Source organism: Lepidochelys kempii, chromosome 2, assembly GCF_965140285.1.
Source record: "Lepidochelys kempii isolate rLepKem1 chromosome 2, rLepKem1.hap1, whole genome shotgun sequence".
NCBI classification, from domain to species: Eukaryota; Metazoa; Chordata; order Testudines; family Cheloniidae; genus Lepidochelys; species Lepidochelys kempii.
The window spans coordinates 84,932,816-84,959,680 of NC_136381.1; the positions used below are offsets into that span (position 1 = coordinate 84,932,816).

The 26,865-nt window shown below is 40.2% G+C and overlaps 1 protein-coding gene across 10 annotated transcripts in view; it reads left to right on the top strand.

The window, feature by feature from the left end:
• The window catches only part of SMCHD1 (structural maintenance of chromosomes flexible hinge domain containing 1), a 182,581-nt gene that overhangs the window by 13,487 nt on the left and 142,229 nt on the right, over positions 1-26,865 (top strand). For 5 of the 10 annotated variants that reach the window (XR_012157253.2, XM_073331462.2, XM_073331466.2 and 2 more), the window contains exons 2-14: positions 869-944; positions 2,013-2,174; positions 4,512-4,594; positions 4,691-4,821; positions 6,491-6,605; positions 6,764-6,883; positions 14,816-14,982; positions 16,307-16,400; positions 16,618-16,828; positions 17,744-17,864; positions 17,952-18,135; positions 20,166-20,363; positions 21,571-21,684. Coding sequence is in view for 7 of the 10 variants with exons in the window: in XM_073331462.2 (XP_073187563.1) it covers positions 869-944; positions 2,013-2,174; positions 4,512-4,594; positions 4,691-4,821; positions 6,491-6,605; positions 6,764-6,883; positions 14,816-14,982; positions 16,307-16,400; positions 16,618-16,828; positions 17,744-17,864; positions 17,952-18,135; positions 20,166-20,363; positions 21,571-21,684 (1,776 nt within the window). In the remaining 3 variants the exon portion in view is untranslated. Of the gene's footprint in view, positions 1-868; positions 945-2,012; positions 2,175-4,511; positions 4,822-6,490; positions 6,606-6,763; positions 6,884-14,815; positions 14,983-16,306; positions 16,401-16,617; positions 16,829-17,743; positions 17,865-17,951; positions 18,136-20,165; positions 20,364-21,570; positions 21,685-26,865 lie in introns of those variants that run through there. The other 5 variants (XR_013635308.1, XR_013635309.1, XM_073331463.2 and 2 more) reach the window with 3 other exon arrangements.

A 26,865-nucleotide genomic window follows, 5' to 3' on the forward strand; every position in this document is an offset into this window, starting at 1 on the left:
AATAGTTAAATTAAGATATTTACTAGGTGTGCAGTATCATTTTGAAGTGGAAAATAAGGTGTTTGTATCTATTAGAAGTATAGAAAATACAGAAATTACCATATCAAAGAAAAGCATACATTTGGTCAAACTAATGGGTAAAAGTTTTGAAGAAAGCTATAGCAGAGATTGATATAGTTAAGAGGTAATGAAGGTTGTCAGAGGTATGCCAGGCATATTATAATACCAAAAATGTATTGTTAAACGTGGAAAGGAGAAAAGTTAGATGGAACTTGACTGCAATATTCAAAATTTTGTGTTATGAAAAACTGATTTTTATTCTTTTATTTTATTTATTATAATGTGAGAACAAATGGCCATTTTGAATGAAGATGCTATTTTAGGAAAAGTAAAAGAAATACCATTCTAACTGATGTGTAATTCCCTTTGGTTGGATATTGTAGTCAGATACTAGCCATGGGTTATTTCATGATCATTAATATTTGTAGCTATGCAGTTTAAATTACGGTTATTCATATTTCATGTGTCAGTCTCTAAGATTACCTACAAGATAATGTCTCCTTGTGCAAAGCCTTGCACAGCTTCTAATTGACGGTGCTTAAATCATGTAAGGGAAACTTCTTGTACCAGAGCATTCTGCAAAGATGTAACGGCAAGTGAAAAAAACCTCTTGGAATTAGATTGTATTCTGTCAATTCCTAAAGGTAATGTTAAGGGCAAAATATTACATATTTGATCATTGTTCATTGGTTAATGACAAAATGAATGGAAAGGAGACGAGTACTTTTTAATTTTTCCTTCTCTTTATCTATCCTTCACTTTATGTAACAGCTGATTTTTATAACTGACTTTTTTTACAATTTTGTAGGCACTCTGCATTTCTTCTGAAGATAACTTTGTTATCACAACAACCAATAGAAAAGAGATTACAGATGACAACTTCAGTAAGTGTGATATATTATTTACCATACATCTCACTCCAAAACAGCTGTCCAGTGCATAACTGTATCAAAACTGTAAGAATGTTATTTGTATTCCTATGCTACATATACAATAGCAAAGGGAAGTACAAAGCCTCTTTATATAATAAAGCGTTGCAAAATTGTTACGAAAATCCATTTTGGAACAAATTTCACACACATACTGTTTTTGATGATGGAAACTAATATTTAGTTGTCTGTCATCAGATAATTCTCCGTGCTAAGTATAATTTGCGGTGTTGTCAAATGTATAGTTAAGGTTAATATTTTTATTTTGCAATTCGAAATAATGCCAACTCTTCCAGGAACCATTGGGGCACTGAAAAACTAACAAAGTGGTTAAGTTATGTGATAAATAATGTCTGCAAAATGGCATCTCGTTCTATGTGAAGTTTAATTTCTTATGTAATTAGAGCAAAAAGTGGGTTTAGCTAAGCATGCCTGGATAGTGACACACAAAATTTTGTAACTGGTACACAAATCAGTCTTATATTGTGACTGTAACTACACTGTTTTCTTGTAGTGGATTTATTATAACGTTAGCAGATGAGGAACACTAGGTAAAGTTGAAAAAGTATTTCCAATGTAACTGTATACATTCATTTACTTAATTTTCTAGGTTTGTGGGGTTTTTTGGTTTTTTTTGGGTTTTTTTGTTTTGCTTCAGTTTAACCAAAAGGTAAACTTTGCTGCAAAACTGGAAGGAAATCTCAGCCATTTTGGCTATGACAAAATGCTTTCTCCACTGTACATTATGGTGTTATGTTTTTCATTCGGCTAATAAAAGTCTAAACTTTGAAATTGCAAAGATAGTGTGTTAGTACTTCAATTGGAAGTACTGACTTTACTAAGTTTGGGAATATGAAAAGGTTTTGAATTAAGTTACTGTTCCTCCTTGGAAAATTTCATAGCTAGTGGAAAGAGAAAAGAGGTGCATCAGACGTTAAAACTATCTTCCAGGTTTTGGGGTAGGAGTTTACCAATATTTGGAGGGATTATTCCTTTGTATTGAATATTTTAATTCCATTGCAGGTGAAATTGTTCAAGAAGGGGTTACTTTGTATTTGCTACAATCAGTTGATCAGACACTACTTTCAGCAACAAAGGAGCGAATTGACTTCCTACCACACTATGACACGCTTATCAAAAGTGGCATGTATGAATATTATGCTAGTGAAGGGCAAAATCCTTTGCGTAAGTATTCAGATTTTTTTATAATCTAAATAATTGTTTTTCATGTATTATTCATCATCATTTACCTTAGAAGGGACTTAAAGACAAGAAATGCCTTGCTCATGAATAATTTCACTTGTATTTTACCTTTTGTCACTTCTGTTGGAGCATTTAAACTTACGTTTTTTTCAGTTTAAGTTCACCTTTACTTTTAAACTCTGGTTTAAAAAGTGACTCTAAAAATAGCATCATGAGGTTCCAAGTTTACTGTATCTGTTACTTGCAGAAGAAATTTGCTTATTTTACAAGCAAAAATACTTCGTTGATGTTGAGAATCTTGCAAACTCAACCAGAGACTTGAAAGCCCGGCCTTTCTTTCTCGTGCCTGCACTTGTAGTAGATTCTGTATTTTGGGCTTATTGATGCATGAGTCTGAATACAAGCCTGCTTGCTGTCCCTATCTGTGTTTTGGCTCTTTAGGGCTGACAGGATTAAAAAATAGAAACTAGTTATCTTTTGTTAATAAAGTAAGCTCATATACTCTTTAAAGAAGGTGCCACTTGTACATTGGTCATTTTTCTGATCATTGCTGCGTTTCAAGGTACAAATTAATTTGTGTACCAACTTAATTAAATACTACTAAACTTTTGCTTTCTTTATTTAGTATGCATATCCTTCTAGGCTCAGAACTGCCTGGAAAAATCACAATCATAGAACTATATGCACATCACTTCATACATAGAATTCTGGATTATAATAAGATGTGGCTCACAATCATCCCTATTTCTTTTCACCAGCAGCAAACACCAATTACTCACAATCTTTTGGATTACCATATTCCTATTTCCTTCTGCAGTTTTTGGTTTAGTCTGTTGATGACTGTTGTGGCAGTTGGAGTGTTTAGGAACATAGGAATAGGCTTACAGGTTTGGACAAGTAGTTCATATCTTCAACAGTGGTCAATACCAGGTGCCTTAGAGGAAGGTGCAAGAGCCCAGTAGTAGGCAATTACGGAAAAACCTGCGCACAGGGAAAGTTTCTTTCTAATCCCCATTTCAGATTAGTTTATTTCCTGAAGCAATAAGGGTTTATAACCCTTTCAAAGGCTGTTTATTTTAATTTATACTGTTGTACGTCTGGATGACATTATTCAGATGCGTGTCCTGTTCTTTCTATTGAATACTGCATAGCCCTTTTTCTCTATGGTATGGTGTGGCAATGAGTTTCACAGGCTAATTGTATGTTCTGTAGGAAAAGTATTTCCTTTTACCAGTTTTAAATGTGCTGCCTTTCAATTTAATTGAATATCCACTGTTTTTGTATTAGAGAGGGTGAATAGACGTGCCTGATCTGCTCTCTGTAAACTGTTCATTATTTTGTGTACCATTATCACATCCAGTCTTATAGATCTCCTTTAAGGTAAATTGTCCTAATCTTTTCAGACTCTCTTTATATGGAGGATTTTTCATGTTTCTTATCACTTGTTGCCCATATCTGACCATCCCCTCCTTCTGTAATATCTTCTTTTGAGGTGGAATGACCAGAAAGTGACATTTTATTACATATAGTTCTAAATCATGGCATTTTAATTGTCATTATTGCTCATCATCGCTTTATGCACCTAATATTTTGTTTGCTTTTTTGATTGTTGCTGTATACTGAGCAAAGGTATTCACTGAGCAATGATGTCTCATTCTTTTTTACTGAGATGTTACAATTTAGAACCTAGCAAAGTTGTCTGAGAAGTTCCGATTACTACTTCCGATTACTTCAGTGTGTGTTGCCTTGCATTTGTCAAATCTACTATTATACTTCCATTCACCAAATTTTTTAGCTCCCTCTGCAATTTTCTTCATCTTCTGTGGTCTTGACTAAACTTAAATAATTTTGTTTTCTGTAAATTTTGCCACCTGTGCCCAATCCCTTTTTTAGTGAATCCAGACTGTCCCATAAAATTTTGTAGGTGAAAGGCAGTCCGTTAAACACTTGATGTCTACAAAATTCATTCCTGATTGTGATAAGTGATCCAGAATATGTTCCACCAGTGAACAAGGAGGAACACGTTTGTCTCCTGTGTCAGGGGAGGGGAACCCCTTTCATTCAGTTATGTTCCCAAGCATAACTAATGGCCACTCGCCTTGTAGGGGACTTGAACGTGCTCAGCAAATCACTAATAAACCTACATGAGTGACCCTTAAAACAAGTGATGGTGGATCAAGTATTTTTCATTGTCAGTCATATATTGCCCATACTTATCTTGGGAGTCATGCCCAGGGAACACTGGTCAAGTATGTGGGCATTTTCCTACTGCTACTTTTAGAGATCAAGAATTACTAACAGTTTTTTCTCTTTCCTTAGCATTTGCCTTTGCTGAGTTGATTGACAATTCTTTGTCAGCTACTTCTCGAAATACTGGCATTCGAAGCATACAAATAAAATTGGTAAGATACGAAAGGAATACCCTATTGGTTTCAAATTTAGGATTTTATGTTTTGATTTTGGTTTTTTTGGTTCTCCTTGTTTTTCTTTCCAAACAGTTATTTGATGACTCTCAAGGAAAACCAGCTGTTGCTGTGATTGATAATGGAAGAGGGATGACTTCTAAGCAGCTTAACAACTGGGCTGTGTATAGATTATCAAAGTTTACAAGACAAGGTGACTTTGAAAGGTTAGAAAGCTTTATACGTTGTTTTTAATCACACAACTGAAAAATTGACAAGTTGTGAAGATCTTTACAGAGCGTATTTTTTAAAATAGAGAACTACTAATATCAGACTTCATGTCTGGGTATATTGCATTGCTGTAGCCCAGCTGAGAGGTGATGAAGATACGAAAAACTGAGGTCAGGTCATTGTTCACTAGGATGGGACGAGTGCCCAAACCAACTGGAAATGGTAGAAAGTGTTAGTCGTGGATGCTGCTATATTAGGGTTTAGTGCCAGTGGGGAATCCAGGAACATACCTAAGCTATGCACTGAATCAGCCAATTGTGGATGGGTACCTTCTACTAAAAGAGACTGCACTGTGTTCTACAAATTATGTTATGACAGTAATTCACATCTTGCTTCCATTTTGGACTGCTTCAATTTGAAATACAGATCAACCTATCCATTTCTATTGTAGGAACAAAGGATTTGCCAAACCAGATGAGTTTGTCCATCAAGTTCCATATCTTTGTAGTCAGGCTTAAGTATTGGGGGCACTTGCAGCTACCTCTGTCACACCACATTAGAATTGGGCATTTGATAGTCAAAAATAATTGGTCAAATACTGGTCAAATTATTTTAAAGAATTAATTTATTGGAACAGTAACAATGGTAACGAAAATGACTTCATGGTCTCCAATAGACTTAGCCTTAAATATATTCATACTTATGCCAAATAACAAAAATAAGTTACTTTAACTAAAACAACAACAACACAATGAAATGAAGTTTTTTAAAAAATGAAAGAATGGCACCATGACTGTGGTCCAATAGCTGGTGGTCAGTTAATATTATTTGACCAGTCAATTGACTGGCTTGCCAAGCCTGCACCATATTCAAAGGGATGTCCAGCAACCTTTCTCATCTTCCTGATCCAAAAATCTGTGATGAAAAAGGGGCTGCGTTATGAAGAGTAATTAACTTCCTCGTCTATTTCTTTATGGCAGTTCCATGTGCTGTACACAAAGGGAAAACTATGCTAGGATTAGTATGTCTTCTTTTACCATTCTGTCATCTTAAGTTTCTGTATAATGGCTATAATCATGGTATCTCAAATGTTTTTAACACGGATCTGGCAATTATGAGAAATGTTTTTAAGATTGTGCCTCATGTCTTTATAAAAAGAACTTGATACAGAAGGAAACTGACTAAACCAAGTCATTTTCCTTCTGTAGTTTGTAGGGTGTCTATGGGTACAAACAAAATGGTAATAAGAATAAAGGTAATTTAAATAAGAGTTAAAATGCAGAAAACCAAACAGAGAGTTACTCTGTCACAAAAAGGACAGAAAAATTGTATACATGGCTCAATGGGGAGAGGCAGGGGGAGACCTATAAACCATTTTGCTAGGCAGCCATGTTAATCAGAATACATTGTGACCTACATGATTTCAGTTTAATAATCAACTTTGGTTTTTCTTTTTAGACATTGATAAAACTACAATGTGGATATTAGTTACAATGTTAAATTTATGCTCTTAACATAGATCTGAGGTCTTGAAAGAGAAATTTTTTGAACGAAAAACTTTAAGGATGATGATGATTACAGGAGGTGTTTAATAAAATTGTTTCTCCTTGAGCAGTTTTGTGATGTTGGTTTTGAAAAAAGAAATAAAGACAGTTTTGTTTTTAGTGATCATTCAGGATATGTACGCCCTCCTCCAGTGCCTCGCAGCTTAAATAGTGACATCTCATATTTTGGTGTTGGAGGCAAACAAGCAGTGTTCTTCATTGGGCAGTCTGCCAGAGTAAGTAGAATGATCTATGTATTTTAATTATTAGCATTTCTTTACACAGTGACATTGAGGTAATTCATCTGGTACCATATCACTGAACTGTCTTATTAACAACTCATTTTGGTGTCCTACTGTGATTTTTAAATTTATTTTTCTTTAATACTGAACAGATGATAAGCAAACCTGCAGATTCTCATGATGTCCATGAGCTTTTCCTTTCTAAAGAGGATTTTGAAAAGAAGGAGAAAAACAAAGAAGCAATATACAGTGGATACATTAGAAACAGAAAGGTAAAATAACATTTTTTTAAATGAACATCTTTCCTAGGCAAACTAGTCTGTTTCATATAGTATACCTATAACCGTTCTCTAGACAAAAATGTCATATGCACTCACTTTGTGTCTGGGGTATACAAAGTTAATAAAGTGAAACTTAATGGCAGTATATTGTAAGGCTTTCTCACATGTGGTTCTTCTGCTATGTATTTTAACCCAAAGCATTGATGAGTCAGTAAGTGACGCTTTTTCTATCTGTGCAGCTTTGAGGTACCATCTGGAAAAAAATGCTTTAGCATTGTTATTACTAACAACTGCAAATGTGCTGGTTTAGTACCAAACATAAAAGGAAAATATCCCAACTTCAAGAGTTTACAGTCTAAATTAGAGAAAGAGAGTACATTCCAAACCAAAATATTATACCTGAAATATACATTATATAGGTGAAAGGTTCAGTGAGGGGTTTTTTGTTTGTTTGAACCTTGATGACTTCTCATTGAAAAGCTTGTGGAAGTAAAGAGTCAGAGGAATTTTAATGATCAGTTCTGCCCTGTTCCATTTTCCTGACATTTTGGAAGAAGAATTAAAAATGAGAGTGAGAGGAAAGACAGTAATGTCTAAGGAGAGAGGCTCTAAAGGAGTGTAGGAAGAAAGAAATGAGACCAAAGATGTAGGCAGGAGTTCAGCTGGAGGCACCTTGGCGATGATAAAGGGCTTGAATTTTTATATGGAAGGTGAGAAGCCGGTGAAGAAATGTAGAGAGGAGACTGACGTGGCTAGAGTGGCAGGAGAAGGAACTTATTTTTAGAGAGAGTACTTTGAATATGCTGAAGTGGGAGACTAGAGAGAAGTAGGTTGCAATAGTGGAGGCAAAAAATGACTGCATCAATAAGAGTTTTTGCTGTAGGGATGAGAAGGCACAGATGAATTTTGGAGATGAAGAGCTGGCAGGATTTGCTAAGGGTCTGGATGTTGAGAGTGACCGAGGTTCTGATACTGTGAGGTGGGACGGGAGGAGTGGGGAACGGAGTTTTGACAGAAATGGAGAAGGGTAAAAGAAATAAAGTTCTTAGAGTATGTGTCCGTGTGGATCCCACTGTAGGCATGCATATGCGGGAGACCAGATTCCTCATTAGCAGTGTCAGTTGGGGGCTTGCATGTGCTGTATGCCTCCTTGCGCTTCCTGTAAAAGGAAGGGTGGCTGCAACCCCCTTGCTCAGTTCCCTCTTACCTAGCTGGGTCTATTTGCTGAGAACTGTAGCATGAGCTGTCTTCATCTAAACATCTGAAACATTTCAAATCAACCTTCATTCTCTTACAACATTTTGGACTTGAATAATCCTTGTCCAGATCTAAATTCTTTGACCTGACTTCCCTGTACAACATCAAGCTGCCACCCCCTCCCTACCCCCCCCCCCCATACTGACAGCCCCTGTACAAGGACCTCAAGATGGCAGATTCAGAAACCTGTGATAGGCTTATTTTGTTTAAAGATAGGCACAGCAGGTACTGTGTATGCCTGGGTGAATCAGACATTCTAAGCAGTGGCTTTGTTTACCTTTCATTTCCCATTGTACCCGAAAATGGTGGGATGCAAGACACAAGCTCCATCTCTTAGAACAATCTGCATGTAGCATAGAACCTCCAGGCTCACAACCCCCTATACCTGTCAAACATGCGCCCTTCAGTGCTGCAAGCAGGTAAGTGGTGCCCCAAGATGTCAGTGGAGAAGTCCTCACTGAGCAAGGAACTGACAATGGCATTGATGCTGGCGCTGACCATAGTACTGGAATCATCTAGACCATTCACATCAAAGGTGATGCCTAAGATATCAAAGAAGGCCACTGAAAGAGGACACCCTGGAACAGAAGTGGGCAAACTTCGGCCACGGGCCACATCTGGCCTTTGGGACTGTCCTGCCCGGCCCTTGAGCTCCCCATCGCTATCCTCCCTCCCCCACAGCGTTGCTGCCATGCGGGCAATGCTCTGGGCAGCGGGGCTGTGCGCTCCTGCAGGGCAGTGCAGCTGCGTGTCTGGCTCCGGCTGGGCAGCGCAACTGCCAGACAGGCTGTTCTGAGCGGCATGGTAACGGGCTCGGGGCTGGGGCCGGCGGGTCCTGGCGGGCAGTCAGGGAGCAGGGGGCAGTTGGATACGTGTGGGAGTCCCAGGGGGCCTGTTAGGGGCAGTTGGATGGGGTGAGGTCCTGGTGGGGGAGGGTCAGGGCACAGGGAACAAATGGGGTTGGAAAGGCATGGGAGTCCCGGAGGGCCTGTCAGAGGGCGGGGGTGTGGATGGGGTTTGGGGCAGTCAGGAGTCAGGGAACAGGGGGGGTTGGATAGGGGCAGGGGGTCCTGGGAGGGGGGTGTCAGGGCACAAGGAGCAGGGGGGTTGGATGGATGGAGGGTTCTGAGGGGGGAAGTCAGGGTTGGGAAGTGGGAGGGGGCAATAGGGGGCAGGGGCCAGGCTGTTTTGGGAGGCACAGCCTTCTCTACCTGGTCCTCCCTACAGTTTTGCAACCTCAGTGTGGCCCTCGGGCCAAAAAGTTTGCCCACTCTTGCCCTGGAACATAGGAGTTCAAAGGCGAGCTTGGTGTCTTCTTATGCAAAGAGACAGGAAAGCATTGGGGAATAAACCCTCCAAAACGTGTCCAGCTCTCCAGATGAGTGGAAAAAGAGCATACTGTAGTGCAGCAGACTCCATTAGTACCCCACCTGGTACCAAAGGCCCCACTGCCAATGTTGACCCTAGCACTGGGGCAACAATCATGGACTGCAGAACTATCACTTATACCGACAAAAGCCCCAGCACCATACCCATTCGCACCGTCTCTGGAGGAGATTTACTCCTTGTCACCATCACAATGGCACACCTTGCTGGTGTCAAGGAGGAAGTCCTCCCTTATACAGTTCCTGAGCAGTACCACCAGAAGAACCTACCGTTCCACCCGTATATTCATACAGTATGCCACTGTAGTAATTCTGGCATCTATCTTCCCAAGCCTCAAGGAGCCACTTGCCTCCATTGAGGAGGAGATCTCCTTCTCCAGTAGCCTCATGGGCACGACTACAGATGACAGAGTACTAGGAGGAGTGGGACCTAGAGGCACAAACCTATCAGTGACTGGTGTCTCCTCACTACCGCCCCCCCCCCCCACAAAAAGACCTTTCCTCTTTGCGTGACAAAGCAGTTGCTTTAGCACAGGTACCAATGCTGGATGATTTCAAAACATTGCAAGAGTTCCTGGTATGATTTGCAGATTCACTGGCGATTGGAACTTTGATAATACCTGAAAAATCTCTCGAACTATTTGATATCTGATCACCTGCAGGTCCTACCAGAATTGCCTTCCTCATAAATAAGAGATTACTAGACCCATCAAGCCCTGTCACTAATTGTAGCCACTGCACCAGCAGAACATGTTGAGAAAAGATGCCAGGTTATACCTTTTCAGGGTTGAATACCACAGATCTCTAATGGTCTTGGCCATCTAAGAAAAATCATGCCAAAATGCACCCGAATTCAAAGATTCAAATGATTGAATCTGTTCAGGAGAAAGACCAACTGCTGTGCATCACTACAGCTGGCTAGTTGCCAAGCTCTCCTTGCCAAAGATGACTTTTTAACATGGGACAAAGTGGTGCCATTTATCAACGAGCTCCCTCATGAGGCTAGAGAGGCTCTAGAGGACATTGTAAAAGAGGGATGATAGTTGATAAATATGTTGCTGGGTGCAGATGACATCACACAGCTAGATCCATGGCCACTGTAGTAACCATGCTGAGGGCATCTCTTGTGAACTACAAGTCACTACTGAAGATTTGCCATTTGAAGGAGTGGATAGAGCTATTTAATGAGAAAACAATGTCCTACGCTCACTAATAATTCCAAGGCAATTCTATAATCTCTTGGAATCTGCACACTTCTGGTGTACCACCATCCACTTTAACATTAAGAAAGACAGTGGATGTCTTCCTATTATAGATAGATAGCCTGAGTACCAGTCTAAAAAGTGTCAAGAGACAGCAGAGGAAATTAACTTTTCTCCACTCATGTACAGAGCTCCATTCATGTACCAGCAGATTTGGCAGCTAGGTCGAGAACTACACCAAGTCAACAGAGTACTTCCTTCAGAAGCCACCTTACCTCATTCCTTCAAGCATGGTTGGGCAATACTACAGACAGATAGGTGCTAGATATCATCATCCAGTTCCTTTTTCTACCCCCTTCCTTCAAGGGACACTCTTGCAAACAATTGGCCGTGTTCCTCTGTCTAGGAGCCATGGAAGAGTTGCCTCAGGCATACCAAGAGGAAAAGGCTTCTATACTCTGTATTTCTTCATTCTGAAGAAGGGTGTCTTCATCCTGTTCTAGATCAGAGAACACTCAACAAATACATTGCATCCGATTCAGGAAGGGTAATGCTTTCCTTCATCACTCCATGCTCACGACTGGTTCATTACTCTTAGCTTGTGGGATGTGTACTTCCACATTGCCACCCACCTGGACCACAGGAAGTACTCCAGATTCATAGTGGGACCCAGGTTCTACCCTTTGGACACACCATAGCACTGAGAGTATTTACCCAAGCATCTGGCAGTGGTAGTGTACTTCACATCTATCATACCTAGGTGACTGGCTGGTCACAGGCAAGTGCCAGGTGAGACCAAGACAACACTAAATCAAGTCCCTCTCCATGTTCTCTCAATTAGAGTTTCTGGTTACTACAAAGAAATCTCACACCATTCCAGAGGATAGAATTAATAGGAGCCCTACTCAACACAGTCAGCCCAAGAATATCTATCAGGAAACTTATTCAGTTCCTTTCAGTCACTGACAAGAACAATGTGATGCTTTTGCCCATACCTGGGGTTATTAGGACACATGTGCCTAGGTGACACTGTTTGCCAGACTTTTCTCCACTCTACCCACATACACTTCACACATTCCAACATTGGTCAAGGACAGTGCATACCCCAACCAAACACTTCATGAACAGATTGGCCATGGTACGATTCCCAAGTCCTTTGAGAAGTCATTTGGTGGCTAGACCCCTTGAATGCAAGAAAAGGGGTGTCCTTCTTAACCCCCTTCCCAGCAATGACATTTACTGTGGCTGTATCAGAGACAGGTTAGGGCACCCACCTGAATCACCTCCAAATCCAAGGAGTATGTTCCTTAGGTGTTACATGTGAACATCTTAGAGCTGAAAGCCATCAGCTTGTTCTGTGTAGTGGTCCTAGATGGTCTACAGAACTCTGTAGTGTAGAGCCTGGTGAACAATGTCAGCAATTCACTATATCAACAAGCAGGGAGGTGCACAAATGTCCCCACTTGTCTGAAAGCCATCGAATTCTGCAATATGGAGTGACCCCAGTGGCCCTGCCTCCAGAGGTTAACAAAGATCTCATGAATTTCAGAAGCAGAAATGTGGTAACCAACAATAAGCAGTGGTTGTGGAAATCCATTCTCAACCCAATATGCTGACTATTGGAGAACCAGACCATAGATCTATTTGCCATCACAGAGAATGCCAAATGCAGAGTTCCAGGGGAGGCATGAGCCTAGGATCTCCCAGACGTCAGATGCTTCCCTCCTCTGATAATCTCGAAGTCTTCTCTGTGCTTTCCAATGGATCACTGTGATCCCTAGACAAATATCCAACATAAGATAGTACATGGCTACTATTGCTATGATGACCCCATACTACCAAGACAATTTGGCTGTCAGACCGACTCCAGATGTCCGGCCAACCTCCCATTCACCTTTCCCCTTGCCCAGACATAGCGTCACAGCATTAGGGTCAGATACTGCATACAGTATCCAGTGGCTTGCGCCCAGCATATCTAAAAGATGGCCTAAGGATCCAGGATGAAGGACAGTGGTTGAGAGCTCCCTTCCTCAGGCACAATGGAACTTCTTATCAAAGAGTGAAGATTATCTGTGCAGGAGAAAGAACTGTGTTCGGGCCTGACTGAGACTGGAACAAACTCCTACAGGAACTAAGGGCTCTCCACCTCCCACTCATGTGCAAAGTGCACTTTTTGGACCTTGCCTTTTCTATTTTTAACCCATAGCAGCATGTACACTTAGAAAGGAAAATCTCAAAAACAAAACTCTACACACACTTCTCCCTGCTAGACGACGAGAGAGAGAATGAACCACACAACATAAGTTAGTCACATAGCTTAATGCACTACTGTAAGATGAACGGGGGAAGTCCCGGATGACTGGAAAAAGGCTAATGTAGTGCCAATCTTTAAAAAAGGGAAGAGGGAGGATCCTGGGAACTACAGGCCAGTCAGCCTCACCTCAGTCCCTGGAAAAATCATGGAGCAGGTCCTCAAAGAATCAATCCTGAAGCACTTACATGAGAGGAAAGTGATCAGGAACAGTCAGCATGGATTCACCAAGGGAAGGTCATGCCTGACTAATCGCCTTCTATGATGAGATTACTGGTTCTGTGGATGAAGGGAAAGCAGTGGATGTATTGTTTCTTGACTTTAGCAAAGCTTTTGACACGGTCTCCCACAGTATCCTTGTCAGCAAGTTAAAGAACTATGGGCTGGATGAATGCAGTATAAGGTGGGTAGAAAGTTGGCTAGATTGTCAGGCTCAACGGGTAGTGATCAATGGCTCCATGTCTAGTTGGCAGCCGGTGTCAAGTGGAGTGCCCCAGGGGTCGGTCCTGGGGCCGGTTTTGTTCAATATCTTCATAAATGATCTGGAGGATGGTGTGGATTGCACTCTCAGCAAGTTTGCAGATGATACTAAACTAGGAGGAGTGGTAGATACGCTGGAGGGCAGGGATAGGATACAGAGGGACCTAGACAAATTGGAGGATTGGGCCAAAAGAAATCTGATGAGGTTCAATAAGGATAAGTGCAGGGTCCTGCACTTAGGACGGAAGAACCCAATGCACCGCTACAGACTAGGGACCGAATGGCTAGACAGCAGTTCTGCGGAAAAGGACCTAGGGGTTACAGTGGACGAGAAGCTGGATATGAGTCAGCAGTGTGCCCTTATTGCCAAGAAGGCCAATGGCATTTTGGGATGTATAAGTAGGGGCATAGCGAGCAGATCGAGGGACGTGATCGTCCCCCTCTATTCGACATTGGTGAGGCCTCATCTGGAGTACTGTGTCCAGTTTTGGGCCCCACACTACAAGAAGGATGTGGAAAAATTGGAAAGAGTCCAGCGAAGGGCAACAAAAATGATTAGGGGTCTGGAACACATGACTTATGAGGAGAGGCTGAGGGAACTGGGATTGTTTAGTCTGCAGAAGAGAAGAATGAGGGGGGATTTGATAGCTGCTTTCAACTACCTGAGAGGTGGTTCCAGAGAGGATGGTTCTAGACTATTCTCAGTGGTAGAAAAGGACAGGACAAGGAGTAATTGTCTCAAGTTGCAGTGGGGGAGGTTTAGGTTGGATATTAGGAAAAACTTTTTCACTAGGAGGGTGGTGAAACACTGGAATGCGTTACCTAGGGAGGTGGTAGAATCTCCTTCCTTAGAAGTTTTTAAGGTCAGGCTTGACAAAGCCCTGGCTGGGATGATTTAATTGGGGATTGGTCCTGCTTTGAGCAGGGGGTTGGACTAGATGACCTCCTGAGGTCCCTTCCAACCCTGATATTCTATGATTCTATGGTTCTATGTCCAGTTACTACAGTGATGAGGCAGTATAAGACCCCTGTATAGAATTACATTGATGGTGTTGGATTGAAGGTCGCTAAATGGAGAGCACTAAATACTTACAGTTTATTAAATAGGATGCTCTTAAACAAAGAGGATTATCCTCCCATGTAATGTCTGATATTAGAGTGTTTTGCAATTGTTGCCTCCATATGCTGGTAGGACTTTTTTTACCCATCTTTGAAATGATATATAGGGACTTAGAAAAGTATACAGTTCAATTCCTGTCTTTGTTTCATTTTTGGCCCCTTTTTCTAGCCATCTGACTCTGCTCATATCACCAGTGATGATGAACGATTTCTACACAATCTCATAATGGAAGAAAGGGATAAGAAGAGTTTCACTGCGGTTGTCGTTACCGGTGTACAACCAGATCACATGCAGTACTTGAAAAACTATTTTAATCTTTGGACAAGGCAGTTGGCGTGAGTCAACATTTAATTTTTGTAAAAGATTTTTCTTATTTAAAAAAAGAAAAACTTATGCAAAGTCGGACAATAATCTGTTCTTATACTTTTAGTGATGTAATTTGCGTTTGGATTTACTATTAATAATGTTGATAAATATTCTAATGACTGAAATTTAGTACACTCAGCTGGTGTCATATAAACTACAAACTCTACTCCAGTTCCACTCTGCTATGAAGAAGTGTAAAACTTTCCAAATCTACAAACTCCCTGTGTATGAATCTTCATTGAATGTTAAAAGGAAAAAACCTTTTGGTAACTTTCTAAATAAGTCTGCTAGATTGCAGGATCAGGGTTTATGGGTTTAACTATACGCACAAATAGTCCCATTGCCTTAAATATTCCAGTAATTTTCTATAAATAACTAACTGTGTAGGCTTTATTGAGAGTACACATGTGGCTAAATTAGGCATGTTTATGGGTAGTCCCACTGAAGCCTAAAGGATTGGGCAATTATTAAAATATTGAAGTCAGTGGAACTGTTTACATGTGTTAGTAATGTTCACAGGATTTTGGACTCAGAGTATACAATCTAGCACATGTGGGTTCTCAAGACTTCTGAAAACTGGATTTTATACCTTGAGAACAAGAATTCTAGAAGTATAATTTCTCTAATGGATCATTGCATGCACACAACCTAGCTATTCATACTGTAGTAAAATGCTTTTTTGTTTTGTTTTTAAAAGAAAGTATAAGGATTATTTGTGACATACTAATTATTGTGTAGATAATGTGGCACCATTACAAAATTGATGATCAGAATAAATAAAAATACCTTGCTCTTATATAGCACTTTTCATCTGTAGATTTCAAAACACTTTACAGGAGTTTTATTACTTTGTGCCTTCCTATAAAGGAAACTGCCATCAAAATAATACATATCACCATAGTCATTTATTGCCTTGCAAAGGCATCTAAATATTTCCAAGTCTTTCCTCGAATGCAAGTATTTCACCTATTCTGATAAGTCTGAGAGTAGATATCTCTATAACTAGATACCCTTGCCTTTTCAGTTGGTGAAATAAAAATAATGAACCTTAAATGTAGCTAACATAGCTTGGCCACTGTTTCTAGTCATTTCACCTTGTGGTTTCCATGCAGTTGAATTTGGGTTTCCAACAATGCCAAGAACTAGTTAAATTTTAAATAAAAAAGAAACCTGTTTAATATAAAAACACTTCTTAATATATTTAGGCTTTGTAAATTTTGAACTTTAGATTGCTTTACTTTTTCCTGGGTGTGTTTTTGATTTAGTTAAAAACACGTTTTTTAATAACTTCAGACATATCTATCATTACTATATCCATGGACCAAAAGGAAATGAAACTAATGCTACAATGAAAGAAGCTGGACCTTTCAACAACATTGATATTGAGGTGGGATATATATGGTAACGTATTACATTGCTGTAATTACATTTACTGTTAATTGCTCGGAAATACTGCAGTGTTTGAAAGATGTGTGTGATTTCATCGAAAACTGAGACATTTGATGATGATTAATTTAAAAAATGTAGTTAACCAGTTGTAACATTTTGTGTTGAGTGTAGTTTGATGACAGATAAAACTACTTCTTGTTTTGTTTTTCTTTTAGATTTTGATGTTTGAAAAAGGAAAGGTACCTAAGATGGTCAACCTTAGAGAGATCAAAGATGACATGCAGACATTATATATAAATTCTGCGGCAGATAGCTTTGAGTTTAAGTCACATGTTGAAGGAGAAGGTATAGTGGAGGGCATCATCCGCTACCATCCTTTCTTATATGATAAAGAAACATATCCTGATGATCCATGCTTTCCATCACGTAAGTCAGTTAAATCTTACTAGTTTTAAATTTTACAATTTTGGGGACAGTTATATATATAATCCTACATTTTGTCAACATGCTACATACATATTTCCAGTGCTCATCATTCGTAGAATCTGCTTAAAAAGACTTAAGAATATTCTTTCTGAAGCAAATACTGATCTCCAACATCTTCATCCATTTTTATGGCAAATTTCCATCTTGAGCCATCTCACAATTCTTTGTACTGAGATGAATTAGAAACTGAGTATGATAACGTATGAGGGGGGAGCAATTTAAACCAAGTTGAGATTTAGTGCTGTTTTTCAAGTTAAGTTTTACAATTTCAGTTTTAGAGTAAACTATATAATGAACTAAATTATGAAAGCTGTGCACGTACATAATACTTGTGCTCCCTTAGGCCTCTTTTCTGTGAGAAGTAGATTTTTTGGGCTAAACTCATGTACACCTAAGGAAGTCTATTTATGCATGCACAGCTAAGCCGTCAACTGGCTGGTTATCTGTACTGCTGGAAGCTGTAGGAACATCTAGGGTGTAGGAAATACAAAATCTGATTTTGTTTCTAGTGTTAAAGCTATTGCCTCTGAAACTGGGTCTGAATGTAGGTGTGAGTCTGTGGAGGAGAAAATTGTTTCATATATTCAAGATAAGCAGATCTGATGCAACAAAAGGATGCTTTTGTTCTCTAGTAGATGCCATTTAGTGTAAGAAAGGTGTTTTAAGATGGGGAAGGAAAAGGCATATGATAAACAGAATTACTGGTAATTATTTTTTCCCTCTGTGATATATACCTACTAAATAAATACATTCTGTGTACAGTGAAGCTATGTGTAATTTTAACAAACCAGGTATATATATTCTTGTTTTGGCTCTTGTTTTATTATGGTTACTCTGATGTTCCTTTAAATCTAGGATTAAAAGATGACGACGACGATGATGACTGCTTTGTGGTAGAAAAAGGGGCCAGGGGAAAAAGGCCTATTTTTGAATGTTTTTGGAATGGAAGGTTAATACCATACACAAGTGTAGAAGAGTAAGAGATTTCCAGGTCTACAATTTAAACATTTTTACTGCTTTTTAAAAAATTAAGTTTCTAATTATTCTACTTTTTTGTCTTAAGCTTTGACTGGTGTGCTCCTCCCAAGAAGAGAGGACTTGCACCAATTGAATGCTACAATCGAATTTCTGGTGCATTATTTACCAATGATAAGTTTCAGGTCAGCACAAACAAGCTTACTTTTATGGACCTGGAACTGAAGTTAAAAGACAAAAACACTCTTTTTACAAGGGTCTTCAATGGACAGGTGCTGCTTTTAATCTTAATTTGTACTTCTGCTTGCCATAATTCAATGAATGTGATTTAGGAAGTCTCATCCCACTTCTTAGTGCTCATTTGTCCACATTACTAAATTTTTGCACTGTTTCCAGTGACAAGTCACTGTGGAAACTTGCATAGCACTTTGCAATAGTAATCCATATCAGTATAAGTAGCCCTTAAAGCTGAGCCTTTTTAAAACTCAAAAATGAGCACAAACCTTGGGGTTTTTTTAGGGCTGTCAATTAATCACAGTTAACTTATGTGATTAACTCATGTGATTAACTAAAAAAAATTAATCGCGATTAAACAATAGAATGAATACCAGTTGAAATTTATTAAATATTTTTGGATGTTTTTCTACATTTTTAAATATATTGATTTCAGTTACAACACAGAATACAAAGTGTACAGTGCTAACTTTATATTACTTTCAATTACAAATATTTGCACTGTAAAAATGACAAACAAAAGAAATTGTATTTTTCAATTCACCTAATACAAGTACTGTATGCAATCCCTTTATCGTAAAAGTGCAACTTACAAATGTATATTTTTTTTTACATAACTGCACTCCGTAACAAAACAATGTAAAACTTTAGAACCTGCAAGTCCACTCAGTCCTCCTCCTTGTTCAGCCAATTGCTAAGAGAAACAAGTTTGTTTACATTTGCGGGAGATAATGCTGTCCACTTCTTATTTACAATATTTCCTGAAAGCAAGAACAGGCGTTCTAAAGATAGCTGCAGCACTCAACCCAAGGTGTAAGAATCTGAAGTGCCTTCCAAAATCTGAGAGGGATAAGGTGTGAAGCATGCTTTCAGAATTCTTAAAAGAGCAACATTGTGATGCAGAAACTACAGAACCCGAAACACCAAAAAGGAAAATCAACCTTCTGCTGGTGGCATCTGACTCAGATGATGAAAATGAGCATGCATTGGTCCGCACTGCTTTGGGTCGTTATTGAGCAGAATCCATCATCAGCATGGACGCATTTCTGAATGGTGGTTGAAGCATAAAGGGACATATTCATCTATAGCACATTTGGCACGTAAATATCTTGTGACGCCAGCTACAACAGTGCCTTGTAAATGCCTGTTCTCACATTCAGGTGACATTGTAAATAAGAAGCAGGCAGCATTATCTTTTGCAAATGTAAACAAACTTGTTTGTCTGAGCGATTGGTTGAACAAGAAGTAGGACTGAGTGGACTTGTAGGCCTTAAAGTTTTACATTGTTTTATTTTTGAATGCAGTTATTTTTTGTACATAATTCCACATTTGTAAGTTCAACTTTCATGATAAAGAGCTTGTACTATGGTATTTGTATTAGGTGAACTGAAAAATACTATTTTTTGTTTTTTACAGTGCAAATATTTGTAATAAAAAAAAGTGGCACTGTACATGAAAGCTTATGCTCAAATAAATTTGTTAGTCTCTAAGGTGCCACAGGTACTCCTTTTCTTTTTGCGAATACACACTAACATGGCTGCTACTCTGAAAACTGTACACCTTGTATTCTGTGTTGTAATTGAAATCGATATATTTTAAAACATAGAAAAGCTTCCAAAAATATTTAAATGGTATTCTGTTATTATTTGAGAGCACAATTAATCGTGCGATTAATCGCAATTAATTTTTTTAATCACTTTACAGCCCTAGTTTTTTTGTTTTGAAGAATAAAAAAGTGATTTCTATGTCTTCTGCTATACCTAGTTTTTATTATATGGATGTAACTAGGTATACAGTGAGAGAGAGACTTTTTTCTTAAGAAGATAACCTCTTATTTGTAGTAAGCAACATTTTGAAAATTAACTCAATATATCAGTAAGTAAGGCTATTTTAAGCAGTTATTGGGTTAAAATAAGTCTGTCTTAGAATGCGATAGTTTTTCAACGCTCTTTAAAAATAACTTTTGACTACAGTATCACTGAGAACAACCATTAACTTTAAGTTGTTTATTCACACCTATGAAACTCAGATTTACATTTTGTAATGCATCTACTAAAACTCTTCACAGGAGCAGCGAATGAAAATTGACAGAGAATTTGCTTTGTGGCTCAAAGACTGCCATGAGAAATATGATAAACAGATAAAATTCACACTGTTTAAAGAAATAATTACACGTACTGACTTGACCTCCAAAAGAATGCAAAGTCCTTGGGCTACATATTCTGCAATAGAGTGGGATGGGAAAACTTACAGAACTGGACAGTTGGTAAGTTAATTGCTTGATAATGTTGGCACTGTTTAAAGTTAAAAATTGATACATGTTATATAGAATATTTACAGTAAATAAGGCAAGTATGATACTAGTTAGATCAACAGATTATAATTTTCTGTACAAAAATCACATTTAAAAGAAAATGTGAAGATTGCAGTCAAGCTCTAAAAAGTTAAATATCAGAATTTAGAAGTAATCTTCAGGATTCCTGTTTCTCCTTAACTTTGCAACCTACATAAACTTTATAAATATACTGTCGTGTTTCCTTTGTAAAGCGCATATCACTACAAACTTGTCTGCACCAGAGGTGTGTAACTTTTAGTGCACATTAGTGTGTTGCACACTCATTGGCCCATGTGAACCTTGCTGGAGTGCATTAAAGTAGTCCTGTTTGGGACTATGCTATGTTAATGCTATGCTACCTTTTAGTTCACTCCAGCAGCAGTTAACCACGTGAATCAATTCACACCCCATGGTCCACACTGTGGCACAGTGTAGACAGGTCCTTATATTCTCTTCTGAAACTAAGAGTTCTTTGTTCTACGACAACAAAATTATTAGAAAAGGATAAAATTGGCCCATTTTCTTCAGTTGTAGTTCATGTGCAAGATTTCAAATAAATGTAGCTGTGAAAAATGTGAAGGTAGTAACAAGATGACTTAGTTTAGGACACATGTTAATTTCAAATCAGATTAATTTTTTTAATATTCTGTAACTCAATTTGACCAGTTTGCTCCATGCTTTACAGAAAAATTCTCCATTAGCCTTTATTATAAACCTGGAAATTTTAGTCCACGCTATTTCTTTTAACCCAAGTTACAAGATGGATATAAAATAAGTCTTATAATGGAACCTGATTACAACCTTAACTATGGACAGACTGTATCATCCTGTGATTTGTCTGGGGAGGAGCTCTGAGCGAAAGTTCCTGGCTGCATATGCTGGAGGCCACACTAATTTAAAGCAGGGAGTTTGTGTTTTAAGGAGAGCTTCTCTACTGCAAACTAAAACCTGGATGAGGAATGTCTAACTTCAGAAAGGTTTATTGTTTGATTTATACATGCAAGCAGAATAATTGGAAGGTGGCTGAAGCACAAATGTCAATTTTAATGTGTAACTTCTGTATAGTTGAACCACATGTGTCAGGAACTCATCCATATTAAGGTTTATGATAATGACTGAGTTGTCTTTTCTCTTTTAGGTGAAAACAATTAAAACTCTTCCAATATTTTATGGAAGTATCCTGAAATTTTTTCTATATGGAGATCATGATGGGGATGTGTATGCTACAGGAGGAGAGGTTCAACTCGCTCTCGTAAGTAAGCTGTAAAGCAAATTGTACAAACGCTGAAACTTATTCCATTTTGAAACTCTTTATTTGATCCTGAGATTAGATTTTTTTATCCTTTTTTTTCTATCTAAAAACTTAAGGTTCAGTCATGCTAGATATTTTACTTTTTGGAGGTTTGTTAAGCAGTTCAGAGTTTTAGTATAAATCTCCATAGTTCACATTATGGAGGTGTGTTCATTGAAATGGTCTAGTTAATTTAAATTTGATTTGGCTGTGCAGTATCTCAGTTGGCACTTAGCACAGTTGCTGCGTTTTATGTATTTAAATTCTGCTACCCAGCGTCAACCACAAATACACATGTATATTCTAATCATGCTGTGTTAGAATTGAGAGTGGAAAATTTCTTACCTGATCATTTCTCTTCTGTTAGCAGTCTCTCCCACAGCTCTGACATGTATGGGCTATATATTCTCCTCCTCTCTGAAGATTCTGGAGGCAGTTCAAAGCTGTGGCTCAGTCTGTGCTAACCATGCTCCCTTCTTCTGGTTGCTGCCAGATCTTCTGCCTTTTGCAACAGCTGCCAAGTGGTGGTTCACTTTGCTCCCTTCCTTTTCTTTTGGATTTGTTATTTTGGGCTGTTTTGTGGGTATTTAAATTGTTTTTATTTGTTTTCAAGCCTTTTCGCTTCCTCCTGGTCTGGGATTTGAGCAGTTCTGTGGTCACAGCCATCCAGAGCCTCTGTTGCAGTGCCTCTCTGCTGAGCTTTTTTGCCCCCTTTCAGGTGTGGTAGAGCAGCCATGCAAGCATTAAGTGAAATCCAAGATGTGCTCAGTGTTTGAGGCAGCTTTCTCTGTCTTGACAGAAGGTAAAAAATGCCCAGCCTGCAGTCAGCCAACCCTCTCTGTCTGAGGGCACAGGGCTCTGAGTTGACTGGCATATTGGGTCTCCTACCCCCCATAGCACCCATGACTTCACTGTGGAAAAACCAATCAGGAAAGACAGAGCAGAGCAAGAAGAGGCACTGATGATGAAGAGGACTTTGTCCAGCTGACCAAGGGGTTGAGTCCTGGGGCACCAAAGGACCATAAAGATAAGACCCCTTCCAAGCTACTGGTTCCCCCACAAGTCCTAAAGTGAGTCCTAAATTCCCGAGGAGAGAAGCAGGGCTCCTATACAGCTCCCCTTCCTTGCACCATGAATCAGGGGTTTCTCATGATACTCTGAAGTAAGTTCTGTGTAAACCAGAGATTCTGGGTCCAAAAAGGCAAAAGTAAGTGTGTCTTTCACAAGACAGTGATTACTATTGTGAATAGGCAAGTGAAAATCAGGCGTTAAACCCCTTCTTTGCCTTCTCCTCCTGAGACAGTGTTTGTGGGTGATTATCTCCTTCAGAGAGTTTCTGTCTCAGTGCTCTGTATCATGGTCACCACCACTACCACCCCCCGTAATGTGTGGGGATACAGAGAAGCCAGTGCCTCCTGGGCTGCTATGCCTCAGGCAGCAGGTTAACTGAAATTGTGCCCATCTGGCTTTCAACCAAAAGGCCCTCACTCTGCCAGGAAAAGGGCTTCAGATTTGAGGCAGCACAAGAACGGGAATTGTGCCTTCTGATCATCAGCTACAAATTCTTGCTTTGCCTGGGAAAGGTCTCGCTTCTTCCCTCCCTTACTCCCCAGGCTGTCTCCATATAGAGCCTTGAGAGTCTCAGGCAATCTGTGACCAGAACAGAGGTGCTTGAGGATTCCACTCCCCACGGAGCTTGCACCTTCATGGGATTACAGAGGGGTAAGTGAGAAATCCCTTTCCATGTTCAAAACGGTCCTGATTTCCTGAGTAAAGCTCCAAGTGGTACTAGGTGGCTTCTACTATACTTACTTGCAGGAGCAGTCAGGCAGCCTTTCAGGTCCTGGGGACAGCTAACAAGCTATTTTCACAATTGACTCGTGTGCCAGTACCCCATTTCTGTTGTGTGATCTCCTGACCAAGATGAATTATACTGTCTCCCTCCTGTAAATAGCCAGGGGAAGAAGTATCACACGTGCAAAACAAAGAAAGAAAGAAAGAAAGAAAAAAACAAAAAACCTACAGGACTTTTCCAAGACAGGATGCCAGTCAGTGGCCTGCAGGGAACTTAATATTAATAAAATATCTTTCCTTTCAAGTATTGTTAATACATATTTTCCTGTTAATGCCTCTTTTGAGGGCATAAGATCCAAATGAGGACACCTGATTAAACTAAAGAGAGAGAGAGAGAGAGTGTGTGTGTGTGTGTGTGTGTGTAACAACAAGCCGTACCTTCAGAAGGGGACTTCCTTCAAAGACTAAGAGTCACAGTGCAATAATTTCAAAGGCTCAGCTATAAGTGTTCAGACCAAAGGTTTTTCATATATTTAGTGGGAAAGTTTGTTTCATGGTAAACAAACTGCTCATCTTCTAGTGGTATGATCATTGCTTGGAGTGAGACATCTCGGTCCTGGTCTTGGTCAAATCCTTGGTGTGATTTGTGATGAGCAATGGATTCTAACATGGTAACTACAAGGATGTCATATTACACCCATGAATAGTTATCGCTCATCCTAAATAGATTCCTTGTGCATGCAGACTTACAGGTGAGGAGCTATTGGAGGAAACAGAAATTACTAGCTGAGACTGCAGAGAAGCTTTAGCCCTCTCTCTGAAATCCAGCACAGCAATCCGTTGGTTGCTACCAACACCAAAAATATCCAAGAAAGGATTGTTACCCTGTCGGGGGGGAAGAAACCTGGAGTAGAAGCTTCTAAGCAAACCTAGATCAGTTTTCCTTCAAACTAACAAAATCCTCAGCGTGACAGACTCTTCTTTCTGATCCACCCTCGACACCCAGATTCGTAAGTAGCGAATTGTAGTCACAGCAAAGCATGGCTCATAGGCCACAGCATGCAGTCCCACAACCCACACCCTGGATTGCCTTCAAGCACGTGGCTTTGCAGTAATACCAGGAAAAGCCCGCTTATTCCCTCAACAAACATAATTCGACTGGGAGTGGACATAGATGCGTCAGTGACAAAGATGTACCCAGTATCGGAAGGATAGCCATGTTAGTCTGGATCTGTAAAAGTGGCAAAGAGTCCTGTGGCACTCTATAGACTAACAGACGTATTGGAGCATAAGCTTGGAGCATTAGCATGATGCATCCGACGAAGTGGGTATTCATCCACGAAGGCTTATGCTCCAATACGTCTGTTAGTCTATAAGGTGCCACAGGACTCTTTGCCGCTTTTAAAGATATACCCATCACTAGGCAGATTCCTGAAGATCCAGGATCTGATATCTCTGCTGGAGAAATGTACAATGCCAACCATAGCTCAGTGTCTATAGCCACTGTGCCTTCAGGTCTTGCACATATGGGTCTCCCCATGGGTGAGGTCATATCAGGTGTTTTCAAGCTTTTCTTCCGAGAGTATGGGACCATTCTTTGTAGCAAATACAAGACCAAATAGTTTCCCAATCAGGTGCTGTAGTTCCAGAGAATGTCCACAGGGGTCTTCCCATATGCCTTCCAGGCCTGCAGCTTCTCATAACAGACACCATTCTGAGGGGATGGGGAATGCTCCGGGGACCCAGAACTAGATAACAGATCTGGAATTTCAGAGAATGGAACCATGGCATCAAGCTCTTGGAGTTCATAGTTGTCAAATGAGAAGCAGTGGCACACCCTAGATATCAAAAGAGCACTAAAGACTTATATCAAGCATATGGAATCCACAAGGAGATGGGTCTGTGCTCTCCTTTTGAGTAGTGTCCCTATGAGTGCTCCACTTTGGGTGTTGGTGCGTCCCTGCGCCGCAGATCGGAGATTTTCAGTAGCAGTGCTTGGTCGGGGCGTGCATGCGCAATAGTCATCTTGCAGTGCTGTTGGCACCTCATGTAGCACACGCACGACCTGACACATTCAGTTCATTCTCAACTGTCCTTGGCTGCAGACGGAGCTCAGTGGCCGTGCTGTCTTTCTTTTTCTCTCAATAGAAATAGTTAGATTAGCAGTAGCTTAGTAAGGTCTAGTTTGCTTAGTTATTGTTCTTTTCAAAAAAAAAAAAAAGTTTTTATAGGTATTTTCTTTTGTTATTTTTCCCATTCTTTCCCCGTTGGGAAACTTTAACGGCCATAATGCGCAGCTTGTCTGGGTTTAAACTATGTGACTCTTGTCATGAGGTGATGTCCCTCTCAGATGGCCACTCATATCCATTGTTTGGGGATGACCCATATCCCTCAAAAATGTGCCCATTGTAGCAACCTTAAAGCCAGGGCAAGGCGTGATCGAGATCTCCGCTTCAAGATTTTTATGGAAAAGTCCCTTCAGCCTCCTCCTCAGGGACAAAAATTGACATCAACAGATGATTACCCGAGCAAAACCTCTGCTAATGGGCGTGCTCAGTCTTCCAAATCATCCAGGAAGCGAGCTGCAACCTCCCCTAATAGGGACACTCGGAGAAAGAAGAGGTCCCCGGCGAGGTTACCATCCTCGGTGTCGAGCTCAGATAGAGTGAGCACCTTTGAGGCTCCAGGCACCTCTGGCACCATTCCTCTGTGGACATCTGCTGAGCCCCGCTGCTCTGCAATGGAGTCAAGATGCTCCTCCTCCACGGCACCAACCACTCCAGTTCGGGAGTCAGCACCAAGAGCGGTACTACAGGCAATGCTGCCGCCACCAGCACCGACTCAGTCGTCGGCACTGGTGGGACAAGCTGAGAATGGCACCAACCATCTTGACAAAGGCACTGACTGCATCTGCACCAGCGGCACCACCACCACACAAACAAGCGGCTACGCAGTAGTTTCCACAGCACAAGGACATAGTGGTCTCCTCAGTGCCGCGGTCACCCTTGCTTGGTAACAAGGGATCTCGGGGCCAAATAACTGAGTTGTTGTTTACTTCTCCGGCTCTCTAGCCCATTTCCAATGATGAACAGGAGGAATTACATAGGAGACACTTCTCCTCCCAACACTTTTCACCCAAAGACCACCATGGGAAGCTTTTAGGACCAAATCTCGCCAACCTCGCGAGATGCAACAATGGTACAGGCAACCCTGGATGTGTCCAACGATGCCTTTTCCCATGCAGTGGGACCCCTGGGTGGCGTATAGGGCTCACAGCAGTAGGCCCTCGACCCCAGCTGGAAGGGAAATTTGTTCTCCACCTTCCCCAAGCAGGGAGACATCAGAAGG